This window comes from Populus alba, chromosome 12 (genome assembly GCF_005239225.2).
Source record: "Populus alba chromosome 12, ASM523922v2, whole genome shotgun sequence".
NCBI lineage: Eukaryota > Viridiplantae > Streptophyta > Magnoliopsida > Malpighiales > Salicaceae > Populus > Populus alba.
Window position 1 is genome coordinate 6,762,631 of NC_133295.1, and position 22,579 is coordinate 6,785,209.

The 22,579-nt window shown below is 32.2% G+C and overlaps 3 protein-coding genes across 3 annotated transcripts; 2 read left to right on the plus strand and 1 right to left on the minus strand.

The window, feature by feature from the left end:
• Window positions 1–4,752: 4,752 nt before the first annotated feature.
• On the minus strand, window positions 4,753–5,780 carry LOC118049078 (transcription factor bHLH146). The gene has a single exon (XM_035058961.2). The coding sequence runs from the start codon at window positions 5,679–5,681 to the stop codon at window positions 5,025–5,027; it is 657 nt and encodes a 218-aa protein (XP_034914852.1). The 5' UTR covers window positions 5,682–5,780; the 3' UTR covers window positions 4,753–5,024.
• Window positions 5,781–10,199: 4,419 nt separating this feature from the next.
• Window positions 10,200–12,957, plus strand: LOC118049050 (uncharacterized). The gene is made up of 3 exons (XM_035058907.2): window positions 10,200–10,465; window positions 10,591–10,761; window positions 12,568–12,957. The coding sequence occupies exons 1-3, from the start codon at window positions 10,314–10,316 to the stop codon at window positions 12,806–12,808; spliced, it is 564 nt and encodes a 187-aa protein (XP_034914798.1). The 5' UTR covers window positions 10,200–10,313; the 3' UTR covers window positions 12,809–12,957.
• A 7,024-nt stretch (window positions 12,958–19,981) lies between these two features.
• Window positions 19,982–22,228, plus strand: LOC118049051 (fructose-bisphosphate aldolase 6, cytosolic). Its single transcript, XM_035058908.2, has 3 exons — window positions 19,982–20,144; window positions 20,762–20,989; window positions 21,176–22,228. The coding sequence occupies exons 1-3, from the start codon at window positions 20,117–20,119 to the stop codon at window positions 21,994–21,996; spliced, it is 1,077 nt and encodes a 358-aa protein (XP_034914799.1). The 5' UTR covers window positions 19,982–20,116; the 3' UTR covers window positions 21,997–22,228.
• Window positions 22,229–22,579: the final 351 nt, after the last annotated feature.

The window sequence follows — 22,579 nt, forward strand, 5'->3', positions numbered from 1 at the left end:
GTAACTTCTAGTGTTCATGTTTCTTTGCTTTGCTGCATGTATTTTCTTCAAAGGCTATAACAGGACTCGCTGCAATGACAAACCAATGCAACAGCACAACTTTAAATGCACTTTTTAATTTGATGACAAATTAGATATACTTAACCGTAAATTCAACAAAATTTTTCTTTATAAGTTCTCCTATAATTTATGCTGAAATTCCGATAAATTCTCTCTTATACCTAAATATTCTAAATTACCAACTAAAACCTGTTTCACTTTTATTCACATTCTCAATTTCCAATCCAATCATCTTGAATCTCAATCACATCTAATATACTTTTGACATCATATTAATCCATGTGATATTACACAATATCAATTATAATATGAGAGTTTTAAAGTAAAATAAAAACTAACAAGGTATGTGAATTTATAGAAATACAAATTAATGTGAAGAGTAACAATTATATCCATACAATAGATAATTCAAAGTTTAATGAATACATTACAATCCTAAAATATACATAACATACCTAGTCTATATTAACAAAAGTGAGATAAGGTAAGATTATGCCTACGTTAGTGAAAATATCCTAAAAAGTAGAGCATTCAAATATAATAATCTAAATAACTAATAATCACTTGCTCTATCCTTTCAATAATATGTACAGAATCATAAAAATGCTTAGACAAGCTACCCATCAAATGTTCATAATAAGAGGATTTGAAGGTATTGACGAACAAAGTCATCATATTTGCTTCTATCAAAGAAGGTTAAACATGTGTGGTCTCATCTCTTTGTTTTTGCATATATGCCCTTACTGATTCTTAGACTTCCCTTCTCAATGATCATCATGCTAGTTCTATCAAGGCAATTTCCATATTGAATTTGTACAGCTTTAGAAAGAAATCTGTCATGTCTTTCTATCTCTTAATTCTGGTATTATCTAGTCTTATATACCAACTCAAGGCGAGCCCTATAAGACTATTCTAAAAGAAATAGATTAACATTTTCTCATTATAGATCACTTTAATCATCTTGTTGCAGTACAACCGAAGATGAGTGTTTGGGCATTCTAGTCCGGTATACTTGATGAAGTTTGATACTTTGAATCCCTTTGGCACCACAATGTTTGGCATCAAGCATACTTCAGTTGCTCATATATGGTCAAAAAGATCACTTCCTTCAACTATTCTTAATCTCTCTTCTAGAGTAGTCCATTTATTTTAGTTCATGGGACCAATAGATCTATCATTAGAGGGTCCTTAAGCTATCAAATCCATAGTGACCAGAATTTGAGCTAACTAGACAGGAGTGATGGGGATAAAATGCTGCTTAGTTACTGAATTTGCCTTCAAGTTTTGAGGTGTATGAGGGATATGAGCTAGTGGTGCTTCCACATGAGAGACTGTGTAAACGTTCTCTCCCTATTCTTGGACCTTAAAAGTTACTCGAGTAAATTGTTCATTCGAGAAACTTCATTCTTTATAGATTTTAGCTCTCTTTGATAATGTGATTCCAAATGAGCTCGCTCTTCATTCTTCATTCTTTCTCTCAGTTAGGTGTAGTAGACCTTAAATAGGAGATTTATGTTTCACAACATGTAATGCATGTGACAACTTATAAGCGAATGCAATATTAAATGCATGATCATATGCATATGCCAATGTATATTAGAAATGGATTTATTCTTTCTAAAAATGATTGATGAGAACCATACGGGCATGGATTCTTTTGTCACATTTCTATCAAGAGTAATTCTACTTAAGTTGTTGTTTCAATCACACTTACTAAGAGACAAATTTTATAAAAGGTGGGTCAAAGCCCTTTTCATTAATATTGAAATGTTCATTACATTATTTAGGAAAAGGAATACAAAAAAAAAAAAAAAAAGCACAACAGTCTTTCTCTTCAACCACATCTCTAGCCAAAGGTAAAAAAATGCCTTATCAATATTCTAAACACGAGCCATCAATTTCTTCACCTTATTCATAATATAGTTCAGGTTGTTGATCGATGATTGTTTCATTGCATCTCATCTAGTGTAGTCTTCTTCTAACAATTGTAACAATTCAGAATTTTACCCATATTCTATAATGGTAAATTTAGTAGTGGTGCCTTTTTTATAGTTTACAAGTCTTGTAATTCAAGATGCTTTACGGTTAGGCTCAAGCTTGATGCAAAATAGGTATTATAAAGCATACACCTTAAAGGTAGGTTCTAGTTCTTTTATGTGAGATAAATGGTAGGTTTACTACTTGATCTCTAAAAATGGTCTCTTATTGTGTTAGTGATCACCCTCGTGAAGGCAATATAGAGGTTTAGTAGGCAATGAGATGGCATATGTACTAATCATTACCAATCTAAGTATTCATCGAATATTTAAGGTTTACACAAACTTAAACATTGACTCAAGTCTTAAGGTAAGTTACTAGTCCCCCACTTAACCTAAAGCCTTATAGTGTGTTCCCTCATGAATAATATTAGTAATGCATGAGTGTCTTTCATTCATATCCAATATACTATGCATAACAAGATATAAAGAGAATGCATGTAAAAGCTCTTAAACAAAGCAAAACATTCATAGTTGAAAAATAAACAAACATCAATCTTCACACAACATAAACAAACAAAACAAAGCCTATTTTAAAGGTCCCTAATGGAGTCGTCATCTTGTCATATCCTTCACGAGAGTGCTATGTCATGGTAACCCTTTCTAGATGGGTTAAGAGGTCTTTGGTTGGATGAGTTGTCACCTAGTATTATGATTACTATATACCCTACATGGTCTTTAGAGATTATAGGTAAAGGACTAGTTACGTAAAAGAAATGTATTGACACCCCTAGTATACCTTACCTGAAGTAAGTTGTATTGTTTTTTTTTTTTTTTTATGATTGCTATGGTCTGATTGTATTTGTATTCCTATCAATAAATCTATTATGAGATTGCTATAATGAGCAAATCCTAGTTTCTTAAATCAAGACCTTGGTTTAAAAGGTGTCTAATAAGGCAAGTCTACAAATGAACCACGACTATAAATCCAAAGACTTTATGTGATTTTCATTTTTTTTTTTTTTTTCTCTTTAGTATTTCATATAACCATGACTCTTATACCATGAAACATAGTTTTTTCGAGAGAACCTTGAAATTTTGGCTATTGCATCATTTCAAATAATATTTCAGATAAAATTCCTTGGAATTTTTATTCTTATATTAGAAGCGAATGAGTTGTAATGTTCCCAATAATATTTTGAATGTTGACCCCACATATACGTTTTTTATCCTTATATTAAAAGTGAATAATAATAAATTATTACCCCTAAAAATATTTTGGATATTAACCCTTTTGTAGGGTTTTATCCTTATATTCAAAGTGAATAATATATTTTCTTGTCAAAAATGAGTTTTTGATAATTTTAAAATATAGGTCAAAACCTTTTGTAATTTCACAAACTAGTTGTAAAATCCATGCAATACTTTTTGTATTTTAAACATGCAAAAACATGTTATTTTTTAGAGTTTTCTTAATTTAAAGATATGATCCAGTATTTTTTAGGATTTTTGGCTAAATGGAAAAAAACCTTTTTTTTATTTATTTAAATTATATTTTTAATCTTTTTATTTTTTTAATTTTTTTTTGGGAAAATACTTATTTGTTTTCTTTAAATAAAAATGTTAAAATAAGCCTAAAGGCATACATGTTTGCCAAACACACTCTTAAGCCAAAAATTCTTTTATCAAAAAGGTTGAACAAACAAACAAGATCTTACACATTTGACCTAAATTTAACTCAATCGACTATAATTCGAACCAAAAATACTAGTTTGACTTGAAAAACAAACCGAAACCAAAATTAAAAGTTAAAATAGATCAAACTTGCAAAAACATTAAAAAAAAAAACATTTTTTTTGTCAAAAACATATCAAACCCCAGAAAAAACTCATGAACACAAAAAATATGCATGATGGAAATCAATCATTGAACAATAATCAAGCATCAAACATCATCGATTTTCACCCAATAATCATAGATTTAATCAAAATAGGTTTCAATACAAAAACAAAACCCTATGATTAAAACTAAAAAACAGTTATTAATGCAAATTAGTACTAGATTATTGATTAATCAAGTCTTATGAAGTTGCAGGTGCAAAGAAATGGTCCAAATCATAGAGCCAATGTAATATTTTTCTCGAGAACACTGTTTAGAAAACCCAAAAAATGAAGAACCTGTCAACCGAGAAACGTGCATGCCTAGTCCTAAAACCATGTTTTTTGTATTCACACAAACCACATTACCATAGTTACACATGAATGAATCAAAACATGTAACAAAAAACACCATATTCTAAAAATCATGCATGAAATTCCTAAAATCATAACTACACCCCTATTGACAACCAAAAAATTCATCAAATTGTAATTCAAAACTGACTCTTTAAACACTTGGGATCCAAATCAAACTCATGAATCAAGAACATGCACTAGCAATCCAGAAAAAGACATCAAACACTCATTGTCACTTTTGACAGAATACAAAACTATTACATTTCATCAAATCTAAACAGTCAAACATCTTTTAAACATCTAACAACATTAACAAACAACTCCAAGCATGATTAAACAAAAAAAAAAACATTTTGTGCATTAATCAAAACCAAATCTAAAAACAATATAATGCAAAACATATTAAAAAACACCATAAAGCAGGCAAGAACAAGCTAGAGATGTGCCTTAGCTCATAGGCTGATAGTAAATGTCACCAAATACTTTATTTATTTGCATTGTCAAGTACAGCTCAAATCACCTAGCATCAATAAAATTATTAAAGAACACTCTTGTATCAAAATGATTCATCTAAAGGACTATTGTACAATACCAATACTTGCTCAAACAATAAGATGTGAGACAAAAAAGTTCAGCTGTAGCTATTTTACATATACAAACCCATAACAACAATAGACTATTTTTGTTGAAAAAAATTAACACTTACGATGATTTTCACAAATATAGATTAACTATGGCGCCTGAAATATTAGAATCAAGATTCTCCATCCACTAGACACCTAAGAATGTTCACCTGCATCTCTAGACCGGTTATATAACTTCCCATTTTGCTAAACAATTCATCATCACCCATCTCCATCCCACCCGGCAAAAGAGATCTTAGATTGGCCACCCGGCTTCCAATTTGCTTTTCCTCACTTTGCTTTGCTTCTTCTTTCTTGCTTCTGGCCCTCTTTAAGTTCTTGTTTGTCTTGGCTTTACCATTAGGGCTAGAAGAAATTCTCATTTTAGCAATGGCGTTATAATTAGCACGTGACAACCTTGGTGAACCATGGTCATTAGCATCGTTTTTCAGAATGCGAGGGCCATGCATTGAAGGACATTTCAATGAGGCAAAAGAATTATCACGATGAGAGTCATGAAATCTACCTGCGTTGATATTTTTGTGAAGCCTACTTTTCAAAGTTTGACTCCAAGCCAACCCTGGGGTGGACATCACCAAAGCCATATCAACTTCATATCTCACTGGTTTTTGTAGCTCAGAGTCATGACCACATTTGTCATCTTCTTTAATCTTCATTAGAGCTGAAACCAAATGGTTCACGTAATTTCTATCAAGCAGTGTTTTCCCTATCACGTTTGGCTCAAGAGAATACACAGCTCTTCGTTTAGCACTCATTTGTTCCTCCATTCAAGAAGCGAACAATTTTCAAAGAATAATGTTGAAATTACGTTAACAGAGAGACTGCGGGAGGGAAGAGCTGTTTCTCTAGAGCACACTAGGAATGTAAAAGAGTAAAAGTCGCTAGGAATAGAGAGCAGGTCGTTAAGCAACTGGGGTTATAAACAAAGAACTGGAGAAGCTAGCTATTTGAAGTAGTGGGCACATGGCCTCACATGCTTTCTTTTGCATTTTTACACCTACCTAAGAAGTCCTTCCCTCCCATGTGCACTAAGAAACAAGACATTAAAACCCCACCATAAAGGATCTTACATGACTCCACCCCTTCATCTCTGATTGTACTCTTTTGTCTTCTTTTTTTTTTCTTTTCCTCTGAATCCTCTCTTCTTGTCCTTCTTGGCTTATAGTATATTTTTTTCACTCTTCTCTTTTAAGAAGATAATATACATAATATTTTTAGGATCTTACTAATAGTTTAAGTTATTGGACTCAAATGATTCTTTAATATGGTATTAGAGTCTTGATGATCAAGCGATCACGAGTTTGAATTTCACTATCTTTATTTATTTGATAAAAATTAAGCACAAGATAATATGAATTTGTTCAAGTTTCAAGTCCAAAAAAATTTCACCTTGACAGATGTGTTAAGGAGTAATATAAAGTATGTATCGTAATCCCACCTAACAACTTAAGCTATTAAATTAAAATAATTCTTAAGCTATATAGTTATTAAGCTATTGAATTTATATAATTATTTAAGAGTCTTGAATCAACCAGCTCATCAGCCTACGCCTACTTGTTTGGCCACCACTTTTCAACCATCTTCGTATCATTGCATGCTACTACTTCTGCTGTTTCTCCAGGGAGGTTCTAACAAGATTTATTAGCTAACTCGTTTCCGTTTGCAATATGTCTTCGTGCTTTTAAAAGGTTTTTTTTTTTTTTGAATGTTATTGGAGTATCGGTTATAATCTTAATTACAAGAGGAGTTGTGATTACAACGAAAAAATGCAAGCTTTTCAATATTAAATAACAAATAAAAGCATAGTTCAGATTAATTCCATAAATTCACTTTATTTCAATTTTATCTACTATATATTAATGGATTTTTCTTTTTCCTTTTAATTATATTATGAAAAGTTCAAGAACACATTATGTCTCTAATTAAGACACAAGAAGGGCATCGGACAACACAAGAAATTCCAAAAGTATAGGGTTTATTTTCAAAAGCTTTCATTTATAGGAACTTTCCTATAAATGTTTAGTTGCTTTCTTTTGTACCACATGGAATTATGCAGTGCATGTTATTATCAATTATGCAAGTTCTTCCATTCAATCCTAGCTTGCACATATATGTATGAAGATATAAGAATTTGCATGATTGATAAAAGAAAACAAAAGTTAAAGGCTGAATTTGTCCTAATTCTTCAATTTGCTCCTCTATTTTTATTGAGTTAATTTTATCCTTAAATACATATTAAGTCTCTAATTTATTCTCTTGACAAGATTTTCATATCTAACAATCAGAATTAATGATCACTTGATTTATACATAATTATTTTTATGTCAAACATATCCTTGCATTCTAAAAATAAAATAAAATAGAAAACACTCGTACAACTCACCTGATTAATTATGGTGATTTGATTTGAGAATCTTGCCTAGAAGCTTAACATGATAAAATTGATTCAATTATGAATATAAGGGGTAGATTAAAAAATTATGGACAAATTAAATCATTAACCCTAAAAATGAACATAAATAAAAATTTGCATTGAATCCCAAGTTGCTTACAACAAATCACTAAACTATAAAAGTTGAAGGGCTTAAATGTATTTCTTCATTTTATTTTTTTATTTTGTAAATTAACATAGATGTTCGAGCGAGTTTTGATGTACCTCAACTAATCCCACGGGTCTTGAAGTTAATAACTATATAAGCCTCCAGTGATCCTGAGGATTGTGGGACTCGAACTAATAACCTATGAAGAGCAAATCCAGAACTTGACCAATTAAATTATAGTTTTAATAGTGAAGTAGACAGGTAAGTCTGAATTTTATCAAAAAAAAAAAATAACTGTTCACTAACGCTCCTCATCACTTGCAATCTGTCACGCCCTAAAAAACACACGTCAAAACGACCAGAGGCATGATCAACACAAAGCAACAAGTGGCTACACATTTTGGAGCACCAAGATCATATTGAACAGCTATCGTCATGTATTCAGCCATGTTCTCATGCTTCAAATCTTAATTTCTTTTGTACCCAAAAAAAAATTAAAGGAAGAAAGAAATCTTAATTGCCTTCAAAACCGAACCCGTCACCCCTCACAGTCTGACATCTGCATTCTTATCTTTTTTTACTCTCTATATTTCAATTGAAAAAGGTTAGGTTGTGCCATAAACTAATATATTACAAAAAATCTGATGGCGCTGCTTAATTCTCTGTTTTTTCAATCCTTCATGCCTATTTTTAATTTCAGATCTATCAAACTATTTTTTTCAGTTTTATTTTTATAAACTTTGTTATTTTTAATTTGACCTAAAAAATTATTTTTATTAGCTTGTTGCGAGATTCTAGAGAAGTCAGAAAAACATCTAAATATTTGTATTTTTAGACCAATATTTGTTATAAAAATGCTTTGGGTGTTTTTAGATGAAAACATGTTGAAACTGTATTTTAGGTTCAAAATATCCAAGCTCAATTTTTCAATCTCATCGAAAAATCAGATAAGCAGACGATGTTTTGTGTATTTTATTTAAAAAAATAAAAGATACACCATGTAATTCACCTTGAAAAAAAGACTAGGCGTGCTAACCTTTCTTTCTCTTGGGCTAGGTGCACAAGCACCAAATCCTTAGCCCATGCATCTAACCCCATGCTATGGTTTGTTTTCTAAAAAAATTTGGATTTTTATTTAAACGCACTGTGAAAAAAAAGATTAAAAAATGTCTTAAACGTATAACTTCATACTAGTTCCACACATTAATCACTGAATTACGACATAATGTTTATAAACAAAAGATTAAAAAAAATATATTAATTTGTTTTATTATTTATATAAATAGTAAAACCAACTCTTATCATTTTAGTTGTGTTTATAATGTCTCATTAGCTCATGGTCAATTAAAGTTTTTGAATATCTTTAAATTGGTTAGCCAAACAATTCATTTGGATTGGGTATTGGAGTGGGTTGAATGGTTCATTTGTTCCATCAACTGACTTAATATGTTTACTTTTATATTTCTAAATTATTTTATTTAATATATATATAATTATTATCAATAATATATAACAAATTTATTTAATCAATTTTTAATTTTTAACTAAATTTTAATTTAATAATAATAATAATAATAATAATAATAATAATTTAATTTTTAGTGTATATAATTATTATTACAATATTATATTGTATATTATTAATTAATAAAAAAATTAAAACATTGTAAATGATAATAATGATGATGATAATAATTACCGATTATTAATTAAAAAAATATATAAGATTACTATGTTAGTGTCTCATAGTATATATATAATATCTCTTTTATCAAGTACTTAGAAGTTAATTCATTGTCATTCTGTGTCTACTCATCCATCTCAACTAGAAACCATGTTGTTTTTTTACTGTTCAAGTCATTTAACAGGAGAAACTACTTCTAAATGCCCAAAAAAGAAGAAAAGAAAGCATATATATATATATATATATATATATATGTGTGTGTGCATTTTTTTCATCTGCTAACTCTCGTTTTATGCAGCATAATAGGAAGTACATGGTAATTAATCCTTCAGTAAAACTACATATAATGGTGAATCTGGTTGTATTTTGCTTATATATTGATGTCTTTTTGCAGCAGATTCTTTCTTTACTGATTAAACACCCGCAGCCGTAAGAACAAAGATAGGAAGGTCAGAAAATCACAAAAAAAAATTTTTTTTTCTTTCTTTTTTTCTTTCTTTCTTTCAAAAAGAGCCTGAAGCCCAGCTTGGGATAGGTGTTGAGCCACAGCCCGAATAATCGGGCCTAGGCAAAGATTATCCGGGTCTAACAGAGGCCTGGTCCAAATCCAGGTGGCATGGTAGTGTTTTTATTTATTTATTCTTGAACAGATGAAATAAAAAGAAAAAATATATATATTTGGGAGGATCATACCATATGATTGTTATATATGAAAGATAAGTTATAATGTATTTAATTGGCTCCTCTTCAAAAAATAAATAATAATAAGATTGGGTAATTGCATTCGTTATTCTATTAAAAAAGATAATTTGTGACAATTTACAAAATAATCTTAAAAACACATCTTTCACGTTAACTTCATATATTTAAAGAAAGTAATTTCTTAAAAATATTAATCCAATGTCTGAATTCATAAAATATTTTTTATATATATTTTGGAAACAAGAAATGGGGTGTTAGCCATTTTTGGAAACTTCGATGGAAGCTCCAGCAGCCATTGCTATAGCACCACGTGGCATGTTCCCAATCATGAAATGGATAAAATCTGCGACCATGTATGTGGAGCTTGGACACAAGAAAAGAATGGTCCTTCCGTTGCGAGGAAACAACACAAGTAAGAACCGAAAACAATTTCACACACGATACCAGAGGAGTCATATACTTACTTGTACAACATGTCCATGGCTATAGCATCATTTCAACAGAGCTTCCTATCCAACGCAATCATCACTCCATTACTCCATAAACCCAAAACGAATTTCTTAAACTCAGTTCCCATTGTCTCGTGCAACTACTCCCGAGATGACCCAAAAGATTCTTGCAGCAGGTAACTGCTAAACTTGGTTTTGTTTAATCTCAGCAACTTTCTTTTATTCCTTATTTGCGATCGTGCTCTCTATGCGTGTGTGTGAGAGAGGCTAAAGATTGTTTTTTGGGCATTTGTTCTTACAGGAAAACTGTGGACCAATTGGCAAAGTTTGCCGTGGTGACACTAGCAGCTGGGGTGCTTACAGTGGGGTCTGTTGGTGATGCATCAGCTGCCAAGTCTGGTGGCAGAGTTGGTGGTCAAGCCTTCCGGTCATCAGCTCCTCGGTCAGCTCCTAGAATCAACAATAATTCGAGGTAACGTATCTATACATACAGCTTTAATTCTTGCCTCTCTTTTTTCCAGTTATAATTTGTTTTTGGTCTGTGATTAATTTACAAGTAAAACAAGGCTGCTGGATATATATAGTTTTCCTTTTTATTTGATTGTTGTGATGTTATTGGCATGTTGGTTACCTAGAGAGAACTCAACAATTATGAATCAAATCTCGATGTGGTCTTGTGTTAATTTGAGTTAAATTTTGGCTGTGAAATCTGCTGTCAGTTCAGCCCCATTCAAGACATTCATTTCAATAATTGTTGGTCAGTCTGGTTTGGAGATGCCATAGATCACTTAATCACTCAGTCATGATTTTGGTCGGGATTTGCATGCATGGAACATTGGAGTCTAAACTCTTAATCAGTACTCTTAGTAACTAGATTAGTTTCTTGGTGTTGTTTAAAGCAACAGAAGTAAATTAGTCAGAGTTGAGATGGGATGGGTTCAGAAAGGAGGAGCGTTATCTTCATTTCGTAACTGCACCATTGGACCAAGAAAAGGAAGTAAAAAATAGATGTGCCATCTTTGAACAAATTGTGACACTAAAGTGCTGGTGCAGATACCCCTTTGACATTTTATAAGTATAACATTTGGTGAGGTGATCAGTGCTGGAAGTGCTGCACGATCGAGTTAAAAAGACTGCTGCTTCAGTGAAGGGAAGTCATCTTGCATGCACAAAGCAAGGATTGATAGGATAAATCCACCCAGCAGAACCATTTTAACTCGTGAATGCACCATAGGAAGGGCCTGCATGCTCACATTAGGAAGCTTTTTTTTTTTTTAATCAATGGGAATTTGATAGATGCCCACCCCCATCCCAAAGGGATGAATTTGAACTTAATCATCTATGACTTTCAAAGTGATGTTTCCCAGTCAAATTTGAACTTATGAATTTTAAATTTACATTCCATAGTAGAAAGCTTAGGGGACATGCTTCGTTAGTCATGTGATTTGTGGAACTTGTTGAGTGACATTTGATCTCCTGTCATGGTAAAAAGCTCTTGGTGCATGAATGCCTGTATTCAGATAGTTGCATTATCTTGATTATTGTAACCTACTGAACAAAGCTTGAATGTGTGATTGGTAATTCTGAAATAAGCCACAGTAATATGAGAGAAATAAACTAGGTCAGGACACCTTTCTCTAGTCTAGAGCAATAAGGAAAAAATTAAAGAGAAAAGGGCAGAGTCCAGGCATTTTGCAACCACTACTGTGAGATGCGGGGTTAGCCAAGTGCAGCCCTACTGCAAAGATGAATTGGTACTCAAAGATGCTGAAATCCTGATAGAATGAGAATATCAATGAAGGAATTTGGAGCAATCTGTTTTGTGGATAAAGAAAAGTTATCATATAAAGAAGTTAATTAAAAGCTGGTTGTTGTCAAGTTCTTCGTGTCCCATTTGTGAAACAAAGGTTTCATACAGGCTCAGAATGAGAAGAGAAAGCCAAAGAAATAGAACAGATTAATGAAAGAATTGAATCAGAGGCACAAAATGTGAAGTATGTTGAAGAAGGGTAAAGGAAAATGAATGTCTGGAGAAAGAAAAGAAAGCAATTTCTTACGTAGCTGTTCCAGACACTACATGTTTCATCAAGTGAGGCTGCTACGTAAAGGCATATTTCTTACACGAACCAAAGCAGAAAGAAAAAGCTATTGAATGTGTCACTGGAATCTGCTTTCCTTCTTTGTTCTGATTACAGCTTTGTGTTAAACCCTCTAAAATGAAATATTATAATTATTCACGTTGCTTATTATTGATTTAGTTTCGGTTATTTTTGTGAAGGACCAATATATATGTCAATCCACCAGTGGCCCCTCCTTTAGTTGGTGGATATGGGTATGGCTACGGTGTACCATTCTACGGTGGCTGGGGCTGGTCTCCATTTTCATTCTTTGCACCAGGTCCTAGTGTTGCCGTTGGCATTGGAGGTGGGTTTGAAACTCTTGTATTCTTTGTGTTTATTGGTGCCATGGCGGCTGTTGTCAGGAGGTTCTTTGGATCAAGAGATGAAGATGACTACTGATCACAAGAAAAACTTGTTGGTACATGTATGAGGAGGCTATACAGATGTTTTAATGTTAGTGACCAGAACAATGTAGGCTGGCGGCCAATATTGTAATTTTGGAAACAATCCTGTGAAATGCAAAGTATTATGCAATGTTTCTTACTGCATGATTTACAGATATTCAAATTGTTGCCCGTGATGCCACAGAAAGATGATGTAGAACTTAATTAATTCCTGACCAATCTTCAATCTTCTCTTCGGAGACTTGAAAAAAGTCTCAGCTGTTGGCAGCAAAAACACAAAAGTTTGTGCTAGCAGGCTTAAGGAACCATCAATTCAACTGAAAACACAACACACTGTTGTTCATTCATTCGAAACTGAAGTGGGTAACTTTCCTTTCTATATTTTATTATGTGCAGTGTTTTTCACATGCTTTTTTCTATGAGTTGAACATCCTCTCTGGAAACAGATCGCTGAAGAAGACCAAGAAAGCAGTCACGTCCAGCTACTTGAATCATTTCCAGTCACATGTTAGTGTACAGAATGAATTTTCCACTCTTCAACCCCACAATTAAAAAATGGAAAATAGGGCGTCTTCTAAAACAAAATCAATCGGAAGAAACAGCCCTTTGGCAGAGTCTAGCCATATCATTGGAAATTATGATTGATCCTTTTCTGCTGATGGTCATAAAGAGAAGGGCTCGGTGAAGATTCACATATATGTATGCTCTCTACATCTACTGTTGGAAAGCAGCAACTTTAAACATCTTAAGCAGGTAGATATGCATTATATAAGGAAGTACTCAAATATATTTCTTGTTTAACCTTTCGACATCTCCCTCGTGTAGCTCAAATCTCCTGCCTCTGGTTTCAGGATTTGTTCCGCATACAGAGTTTCTGTTGTTGAGCATGCTCCCTGCAGCTTTAAGACTACAAATCTACAATAAGAACATCTATCTCATGCAACGAAGGCCTACTTTCTCTTCAGCAACACAATTTGATTAAAACCATTTACTCTGTGGTTTTGTTGCCATGCATATGTACTTAATAAACCCATGTCTTTCTAGTCATGATTTCAAGTCCTGCACACTTTAGCATGCAAATAGATTGCTGCTTGGATGATGCCAAGGACCAGAATTTTTACAACGAGCTCCATTTGGTACCATTGAGTCGACACCATTTGGGCTAACTCAATTAGAGAAATTACAACCCGAACATTTCCTCCGTGTGAGCCAAGGAGATTTGCTGCTACGCTTTGAAGAAAATGCACATGAATCTGAAAAAACTTTGTTCTAAAAAAGAAAGTAGAAACGATTAGCCTAAAACAAAAGTGATAGAGAGAAGTGGCTTTTGAGGTGCTCGGAACACACTTTTATCTCTCTTCTTGTCTTCTTCTCTACATCACAGAATCTGAAATTTGATAAGTGGCTGTTGGAATGGTCCTTTATTCCCCAACTCATGGCGTTCATGCTGAGGGAATTTGATGCTCAAACTACGAGGCTGGAAAGTACATTTTTCACAACTTGATTTCTAGTTTTCAATATTAATATAATATAAACCAATAGATCTTTCTCTAACAAGCTCTCAAGCATATCATTTACACTTATATTCACCAAAGGCTGAATAAACCTCAAAGGGTAAGAACATAATACAATGTGACACACACACCGCGGTAACACTTGTTAATTCTTTTAGGCGACCAACCATCGTGAGAAATAAGAATTATTGCGCACATATTATTGTGGAACACAGACTTTTCATTTTTCATTGTTCTGACTATATATATATATATATATATATATATATATATAGAGAGAGAGAGAGAGAGAGAGAGAGAGAGACTCTTCAGCCCTCGAAGAATCTGAGCCTTGAGTTGTTAACTATTTGATAATTCCAGCTGACTTGCTAGTTAACCAGCGGGACGGGTGTCGCCTCTAGTTTTTAAGAAGAAAAACCCATGGAAAGAAAAGTCAAGCAAAAAAATGGATAAAAAAGAGGGCGTGCTTCGTGAGATTATGGAGTGCTAAGTGACGCACGTGTGGAAGATGGCTGGATGCAGTGTATAAGATTATGAATTTGACTCTTGGCAGGAGACGGACAATGAAGCATTATTATTGTTTTAGTTATTAGCTTATTATACCATATATTAAATTGATTTCATTGTCAAAGGAGTGCGGTGGATTTCTTTCTTCTTTCTGTTTATTAATAGATACATTAGGTCTTCACTTGTATATGCTGTAAATATAAATATAAGATGATAGTTCCTTCTCCATTTATGCTTGTATTATAAAACTTGAAGGTCCAAGATTTTGTCACCAATCTAGTTTTTCGAGGCTCATTAAATTAATGGAAGATAACCCATGCGTTGTCCTACCAAAGTTTGTGAGCACCAAAACAAGTGAATATCAGTCCTCGCATCTGCAAAATACGTTATTGCCCTTCCTCTTAGAATGCATATATTTCACCATTTATCAGTCTAGTAATAAAATAGATATGTGATGCATGCTATGCTACTGATCAGATTAATTTTAAAAACAAATGTAAGAGAAAAAACCAATCACATTGCTAAAGAGTTTCCTAGTACAAAAAATAATTTAATCATTAAATACAAATATGATGCATTTTGGACTATGCCTTCTTTAAATACTAAGCTAGTGATACTATGGGCGACATCTATTTTTTAAAAAAACAAATTGAGATGGAAACATACTAGATTAACTCTGGTTCAATTATAAAATTTCTGACCCAGATTATGAGACCGTGATAATCCAAGTAAATAAAAAAAAAAACAAATCATGAAGTTCAATTCTTAAATAACCAATGTCGGAGGACAAAACTAGAAAAAAACTATTAAAAAAAAGATAAAAAATAGTAGCTTAAGTCAACCTAAGTTAACCACCGAACCCCGTGTCACAAGTCATGAGAACAAGATAACATCATATAATGATTAAAAAGACATTAAATTAAAATGAGCATAATAAAGATTTAGACAAATTAAAGGGATGAAAATGAAAAAATGACAATTTTAAAGGTGAGAGGGAAGGAGCGAAACTAAAAAATAAACAAAATGAAAATTTAGATTAAAAAAAAAAACAATTTCAAAAACTAAAGGGATGAAAATGAAAAAATAACACAATTTTAAAGGCAAGAGAGGGAGGGAGGGAAACTAAAAAATAAAAAAATAATAAAGCTTTAGATAAAAAATTATTCAAAAACTAAAGAGATGAAAATGGAAAAATGATACAATTTTAAAGGCAAAAATAACAAGGTGCAAGTTAAATAGTTAAAAAAACCTCATTTTTACACCTAATTAATATCCATTTTTGTCCATTTATTTCAATATTTTTCAATTAACTAAAATAAATTTGATTTTGCCAAATTAAGCATAAAAAGGTGTTGAGACTTTCTTCCAATCTTTAAGAACCCTATAGCAAGCTAACACAAATAATTTGATTTGGTCAATCTCAATTCTTAAAGTTTCATGTCTTTTATGATTTGGTTATTAATTTTGAATTTCTTCAATCAAACTCCCATTTGGCTATCAATTTAACCCCTAATTGGCTATCAATTTTTTCACAATTAAGCCTATGATTTGACTAAACTTTTTAAAGTTCAATTAAGCCCTAAACTTCAATTTCTTCTAATTAAACACCCATATTGACTCAAAAAAACTTATTTTCTTTGCAATTAAGTTTTCAATAAAATTAATTAAGCCTTCTAAAATTCTCATAAGTCTTTACTCATTCAAATTTGTATTTCTTTACCCAAAATAAAAATATTTGCACTAAATGGGTCTTTTGTCAATTAGAATTGGATCATCGATTTTGCCAATCTTATACATCTCGTCTTTCAACTTTTCCACTTGTTATTTGGACCTTCATCACTAAATTAGGAAATTTTCTAGGTTTTGTTCATGTATATTCTCTTGTATTTTTGGATTTTTTTTTCTTGATTTTTTTATTGAGTCAAAAATAGATAACAACAATTGCTTTAATAGTAATTAAGTTTCAAATTTTTTTTCATTTTCCTCTTTATAAGGTTATCATGTTCTCATTTAATTTTTGCTTTGTTATCAAATAAAATCGTTAAGATCTCTTAGAAATATTTAGATGGTATCTTTTCAAAATACTTGTTTCAATTTGAAATTAGATCCCTAAAGTCTTGATTGGTTCAAATCAACAACACTAAAATTTTATTTTGTCAAATTAAGCTTTAACTCAATGTTGAAAAACTATTTTTAACATCTTAAAAGCTCTATATAAAGCCAACCAAATATAAAACACCAAATATAATCCTAAGTTAACTTAATATGAAAGGATTAAATGAGAATAAAAAAGTTAAGAGACAAAAAAAATAAAATAAATAAAAAGAGAACATAGTACAACCCATAATGGATTTTGTTTGTTTTCTATGTTGCATTTCCATCATATTTTTCTTCGATCTCGCATTGTCTCCCACGTTTATAACTCTAAATATCTTTTCATGGTTTATTGAGGATTAATTTTGCAAAACCAAACTTTTGTTGTTAAATGAGAAGTAAAAGGACCTAATAAAAAAAGAAAGATGCAAATGAAAACAAAAGGAGTAAAATGACTTGATAAAAAAAGGATGCATATGAAAAAAAATTGAAATGGTAAAAAAAATTAAAAAAATTATTTTAATATATTTTTAAGTAAAAAGTTATTTTAAAAAATATTATATATTATAATTTTAACCCATGCTATATATGTTATGCTAAAGATAACATGTGTTTATGCTAAATGTGTTATCTTAAAGTTGGGATCATATTCCCTAAAAATTATCCTCCTCTTGCGATAATGGGTGCAATTAATGCTATCTTTAAAGTATTTTTTTTGGCACATATATCCTTTGGTTCTTGAAAGAGAAAGAGGAATTTATAAATACAAGATAAGGATTACTTTTTAGTAGTCTAAAAATTAAAAGTTATTAAAGCTCATTTATTTGCTGGAAAATAATTTTTTTTAAAAAATAAATTATTTTATGATATTTGATAGTGTAATGAAAAATAAATTGAAAAACACTTTCCAGTGTTTGGTTATGTCATGAAAAATGAGCTGTAAAATAACTTATTAATGTTTTATTTTTTTAAGTTTATTAAAATAAGGAACAAATCTTACAAATTAAAAAGTTGAATGAGAATGAAATTGAAAAAAAAAATATAATTTCATAAATTATCTAAAAATAAATAAATAATAATCAAAATAATAGAGATCAAATCTAAAAAATAAAAAAATTAAAAGATAAAGAAATTAAAATAATAATAATTAACATTTCATAAATTATTTAAAATAAAATAAGTAACAATCAAAAGAATGAGGATTAAATTTGATAGATAAAAAATTTCAATTAAAAAATGATAAGGAAAAAGCAAAATAACAATTATAAAAATAAGGACCAAAGTTAATATAAAAATTAAATTCTAAGGGATGAAATTGAAAAACAAATATTCAAGACAATATATATATATATAGTAGAGAATCAAATTTGATATAATTAGCAAATAATATGATATTTTTAAAATTTTCACAAGTTCTGGAAAGTGTATTTCGCCTAAAATTAAAAAAAAAACTTTTCTAAAAATTAAGATAAATTTTTCTTTGACTGAAAAATATTTTTTATTAATTTAAAAGTGTTTTTTATTAATTAACTTTTCTAATGATAAACAAATACAAAAATATTTAAAAATCATTTTTCAAAAAAATAAACTAAGCCCAAATCAAGTTTTGTTTCCTACTAATAAATCCATTATAATTTATGCATCAGGAATACAAAGTCATAAGAGCGAGAGGTTCTTGAGTGTGGGGAAATGCATGGATGTTTTTTTTTTTTTTTTTATATACAAAAAAAGAAAGATGATAATTACTCATGTATACCCCAAATATAGATAAAAATTAAGAAATTAAATATTCAATTTGAATTTATCATATATATATATATATATAAATTTGACTTTATGTTGTCTTAGGTTTATAAGTTTTTGACTTTTATATACAATATGCTGTCTCCCCAAGTTGAAGTTTTAATTTATTTTAAAATAAAAATCCATGCCTTTTTTCTTATAAGAAATTAAAGAATATGTGATATATGAGATGATTTATTTTCCTTATCCTGCTAAATAACATTAATCTTGTTTTTTTAATCCATCCTACTAAACAAAAAAAGAGCTTCCTCTTCTAAAAAAAGAAAACAATGAATTATTATCTAATTCACGGAAATCACGTTAAAGACTGTGGTTATGGAAAAGTTGGTGGAAACTCTCTCTCTCTCTCTCTCTCTTGTTTTTTTTATCAAAACCGCAAACCTAACCCGCAGGTATTGGTGGCGGCGCTCTCGGTTTTTAAGTCCTCCAACTTGTCCTCTTTGTTTTGGAAAGGAGGTTTGTAAGAATTTATTTATTTTTATTTAAATATATTTATTTATTTATGTTATTTTAATTTACTATATTAAAGATAATTTTTAAAAAAATAAAAAAAATTATTTTAATACATCTATAAATTAAAGATATTTTAAAAAATAATTACCGACAAAAAAACAAAAACGAGCTCGATTTTCTCCGTACCCTCATCATCTTTTTGCCCTGATCTTTTCAACCAAGTCGACGGCCACCTTTCTTTCTTCTTCTTATCCCCGTTTTCCAGGGCACCTGGTTTTTCGAAACTCTCTTACAAAACTACTTGTATTTTGATTTTCCTATTCCACCCTTCCGTTAATTCCAACGCTTGAAGCTGAGAAGTCAAAGCTTCTTCCCCAGGGCCCACCTGCGAATAAATAAATAAACCCCATTTGCTCACGATCCAGGACGGTAAAATGGGCGAGGGACATGCTATCCCCCATCCCTCACGTGATCCCCAACTCTGTATCAAAATAAAACAAATCCTCAATTAAGCACTCCTTCTTATGAATTCAAGCGCAGAATATCCATGAAAAGGGTTAATTAAGAATGATCAATAGATGTATGACTGAATTAGGGACCTAAACAAGAATCGAGCTGTAGTTGAGGGATGAATATGTTCTTTTCAATTCTTTCTTCTTGAAGAGGAACGCGGAGGAATGTGCCTCCTCTCAAAAGAATACATTGCACTGTTTAAGAGGAGGACAAAAGAGTAAAGAGAAGGAGAAAAGATAAGGGCGTGAAATCAGACGGTAGTTCGTGAGGAAAAAGCCAACTGTTAGCGACAATGTCGTTTGCCCCACCTCCTCCTTTCATATATAAACCCTAACGACAACCTCTTTCCTACTCCGCTCTCATATATCTATCTATCTTTTTCATTAATCCTACTCCAGCTCTCCATCTCTGATCATAAAATGTCTTGCTTCAAGAACAAATACGCTGGTGATCTTCTTTTCCTTGTCCTTGCTTTGTCTTGCTCTTTGACAAAACCAATCAAGTGTTTTTTGTTTGTTTAACAGTGACTGTTTTGTTCTGTTTCTTATGAGATCTCTTAATTTAATTCTCTTTTCTTGATCAAATTAAATTAGCCTTCTTTCTTTCAACTCAGTACTGCGGTTAGTTCTGTCAGTCTCCGTCTTATGCTCTCTTTATCGTTTTCCTCCGTCTTATGCTCTCTTTATCGTTTTCCTCGACAATTGATCAGATCTGATTTCATGTTTAGTAGTTTTTTTTTTTTTTAAAAAAAATCTTAATTTTTGATGCTTCAAACTTAGTTAAGCATGTAAGAATTAAGTGTTAGTTCAAACTTAGTTTAAAAAATCTGTATTTCTATCACTGGTCTCTAATGTAAATTTAGATCCGATTTCCAGTTCCTGTTCTTGTTTGTATGCTTATGCTTAAATTGATTAAGAACTACTCAGTTTTACACTCTTGAAAATATTCCTGCCAAATCTTGCGTGGGTCTTCTTCTTGTACATGGTGACTTGCAGTTGGTTTCAGTTCGTGGGCATCATATGCATGAATTGAAAATGATATATATTTTTTAATTTGTTTTGAAGATGAGCTTGTAAAGAATGCTGCCTACATTGGCACCCCTGGAAAGGGTATCCTTGCTGCTGATGAGTCAACTGGCACAATTGGCAAGCGTCTATCCAGTATTAATGTTGAGAATGTTGAGGAAAACAGGCGTGCCCTTCGTGAGCTCCTTTTTTGCACTCCTGGTGCCCTCCAACACCTCAGTGGAGTCATTTTCTTTGAGGAAACTCTCTACCAAAAGACTGCGTCAGGTATCATGATCATCAACTTGGTTCTTGCAATTTTTGCTGTGTTTTTCTTTGCTGTTGACTGTTCTTGCTGAAAGAAATGGCTAGTAATTGATTTATTCTAAAACAATTTGATTTTTTTTCTGTGCTCTTGTTTTATAATATTTTTTTTTTTACTTTTTGTTTTTTGAATGTTATTATTTTGTGCAGGCAAGCCCTTTGTTGATGTCTTGAAGAAAGGTGGTGTTCTACCTGGTATCAAGGTTGACAAGGGTACTGTTGAGCTTCCTGGCACGAATGGTGAGACCACAACGCAGGGTCTTGATGGCCTTGGTCAACGCTGTGCAAAGTACTATGAGGCTGGTGCACGTTTTGCCAAATGGCGCGCTGTGCTAAAGATTGGTCTCACTGAGCCATCTGAGTTGGCCATCCATGAGAATGCCTATGGTTTAGCAAGATACGCTGCCATCTGCCAGGAGAATGGCTTGGTCCCCATTGTGGAGCCTGAAATCTTGGTTGACGGGTCTCATAGTATTGAGAAGTGTGCTGCTGTAACTGAGCGGGTTCTCGCTGCATGCTACAAAGCTCTCAATGACCACCATGTCATGCTTGAGGGTACTCTTTTGAAACCCAACATGGTGACTCCTGGATCGGATGCACCAAAGGTTGCAAACGAGGTGATTGCCAAGTACAGTGTCCTTGCCCTTCAACGCACCGTGCCTGCTGCAGTTCCTGCTATCGTATTCTTGTCTGGTGGACAGAGTGAAGAGGAGGCTACACGCAACCTCAATGCCATGAACAAACTAAAAACCAAGAAGCCATGGTCTCTTTCCTTTTCCTTTGGACGTGCCCTTCAGCAGAGTACCCTTAAGGCCTGGGCTGGCAAGACCGAGAATGTGGAGAAGGCTCAGGCAGCATTCCTTTGCAGGTGCAAAGCTAACTCAGAGGCTACTCTTGGTACTTACCAGGGTGATGCTGCTCCTGGCGAGGGTGCTTCAGAGAGCCTCCACGTCAAGGACTATAAGTATTAAGAATTTCCAACATGTCATAGTTCTGGAGAGTTGCTGTCTCGTCATAGTTTAAGCCCTTTTTTTTTTGTTTAATCTGTGTGGTGCCCGTATTTAGTTCGATGATTTTGATCAGTTTCGGTCTGCAACCGTCTGATGTTTTCTTTTTTCTAAAACTTGATGAAGACTGACTGTATTTTGTTGGATTTGAGGTTTTCTGCGTTGCTTCTTTTTCAAGGTGTATAATTCTCGTCAACTATCTTGTTTTTGGCATTTGAGAGCTGTTAACTTTGCCGAATGATGTCCAAGTGCAGGTATGCTCTTTCGGACTTATTTATGAATAAATCTAAAGACTTGTGCTGGAGACTTGAGAAAGCCAAATCCCTGGTCTCTGCTAAAATAATAAAAGGAAAGGATTTTTCAATGACATCCTATTCACCGTTCCCAAGCATCCTTCATTCTGGTCGAAAGAATGAGAAAAGGTTTTCGTGTTGATTTTACAAGATGGAGGCTTGAGAAATGAGTGTGAAAAAGAGAAGACGGGTCATTCGGCGGGGTGTGTTTTTATATATATATATATATATATATATATATATATATCACAAGC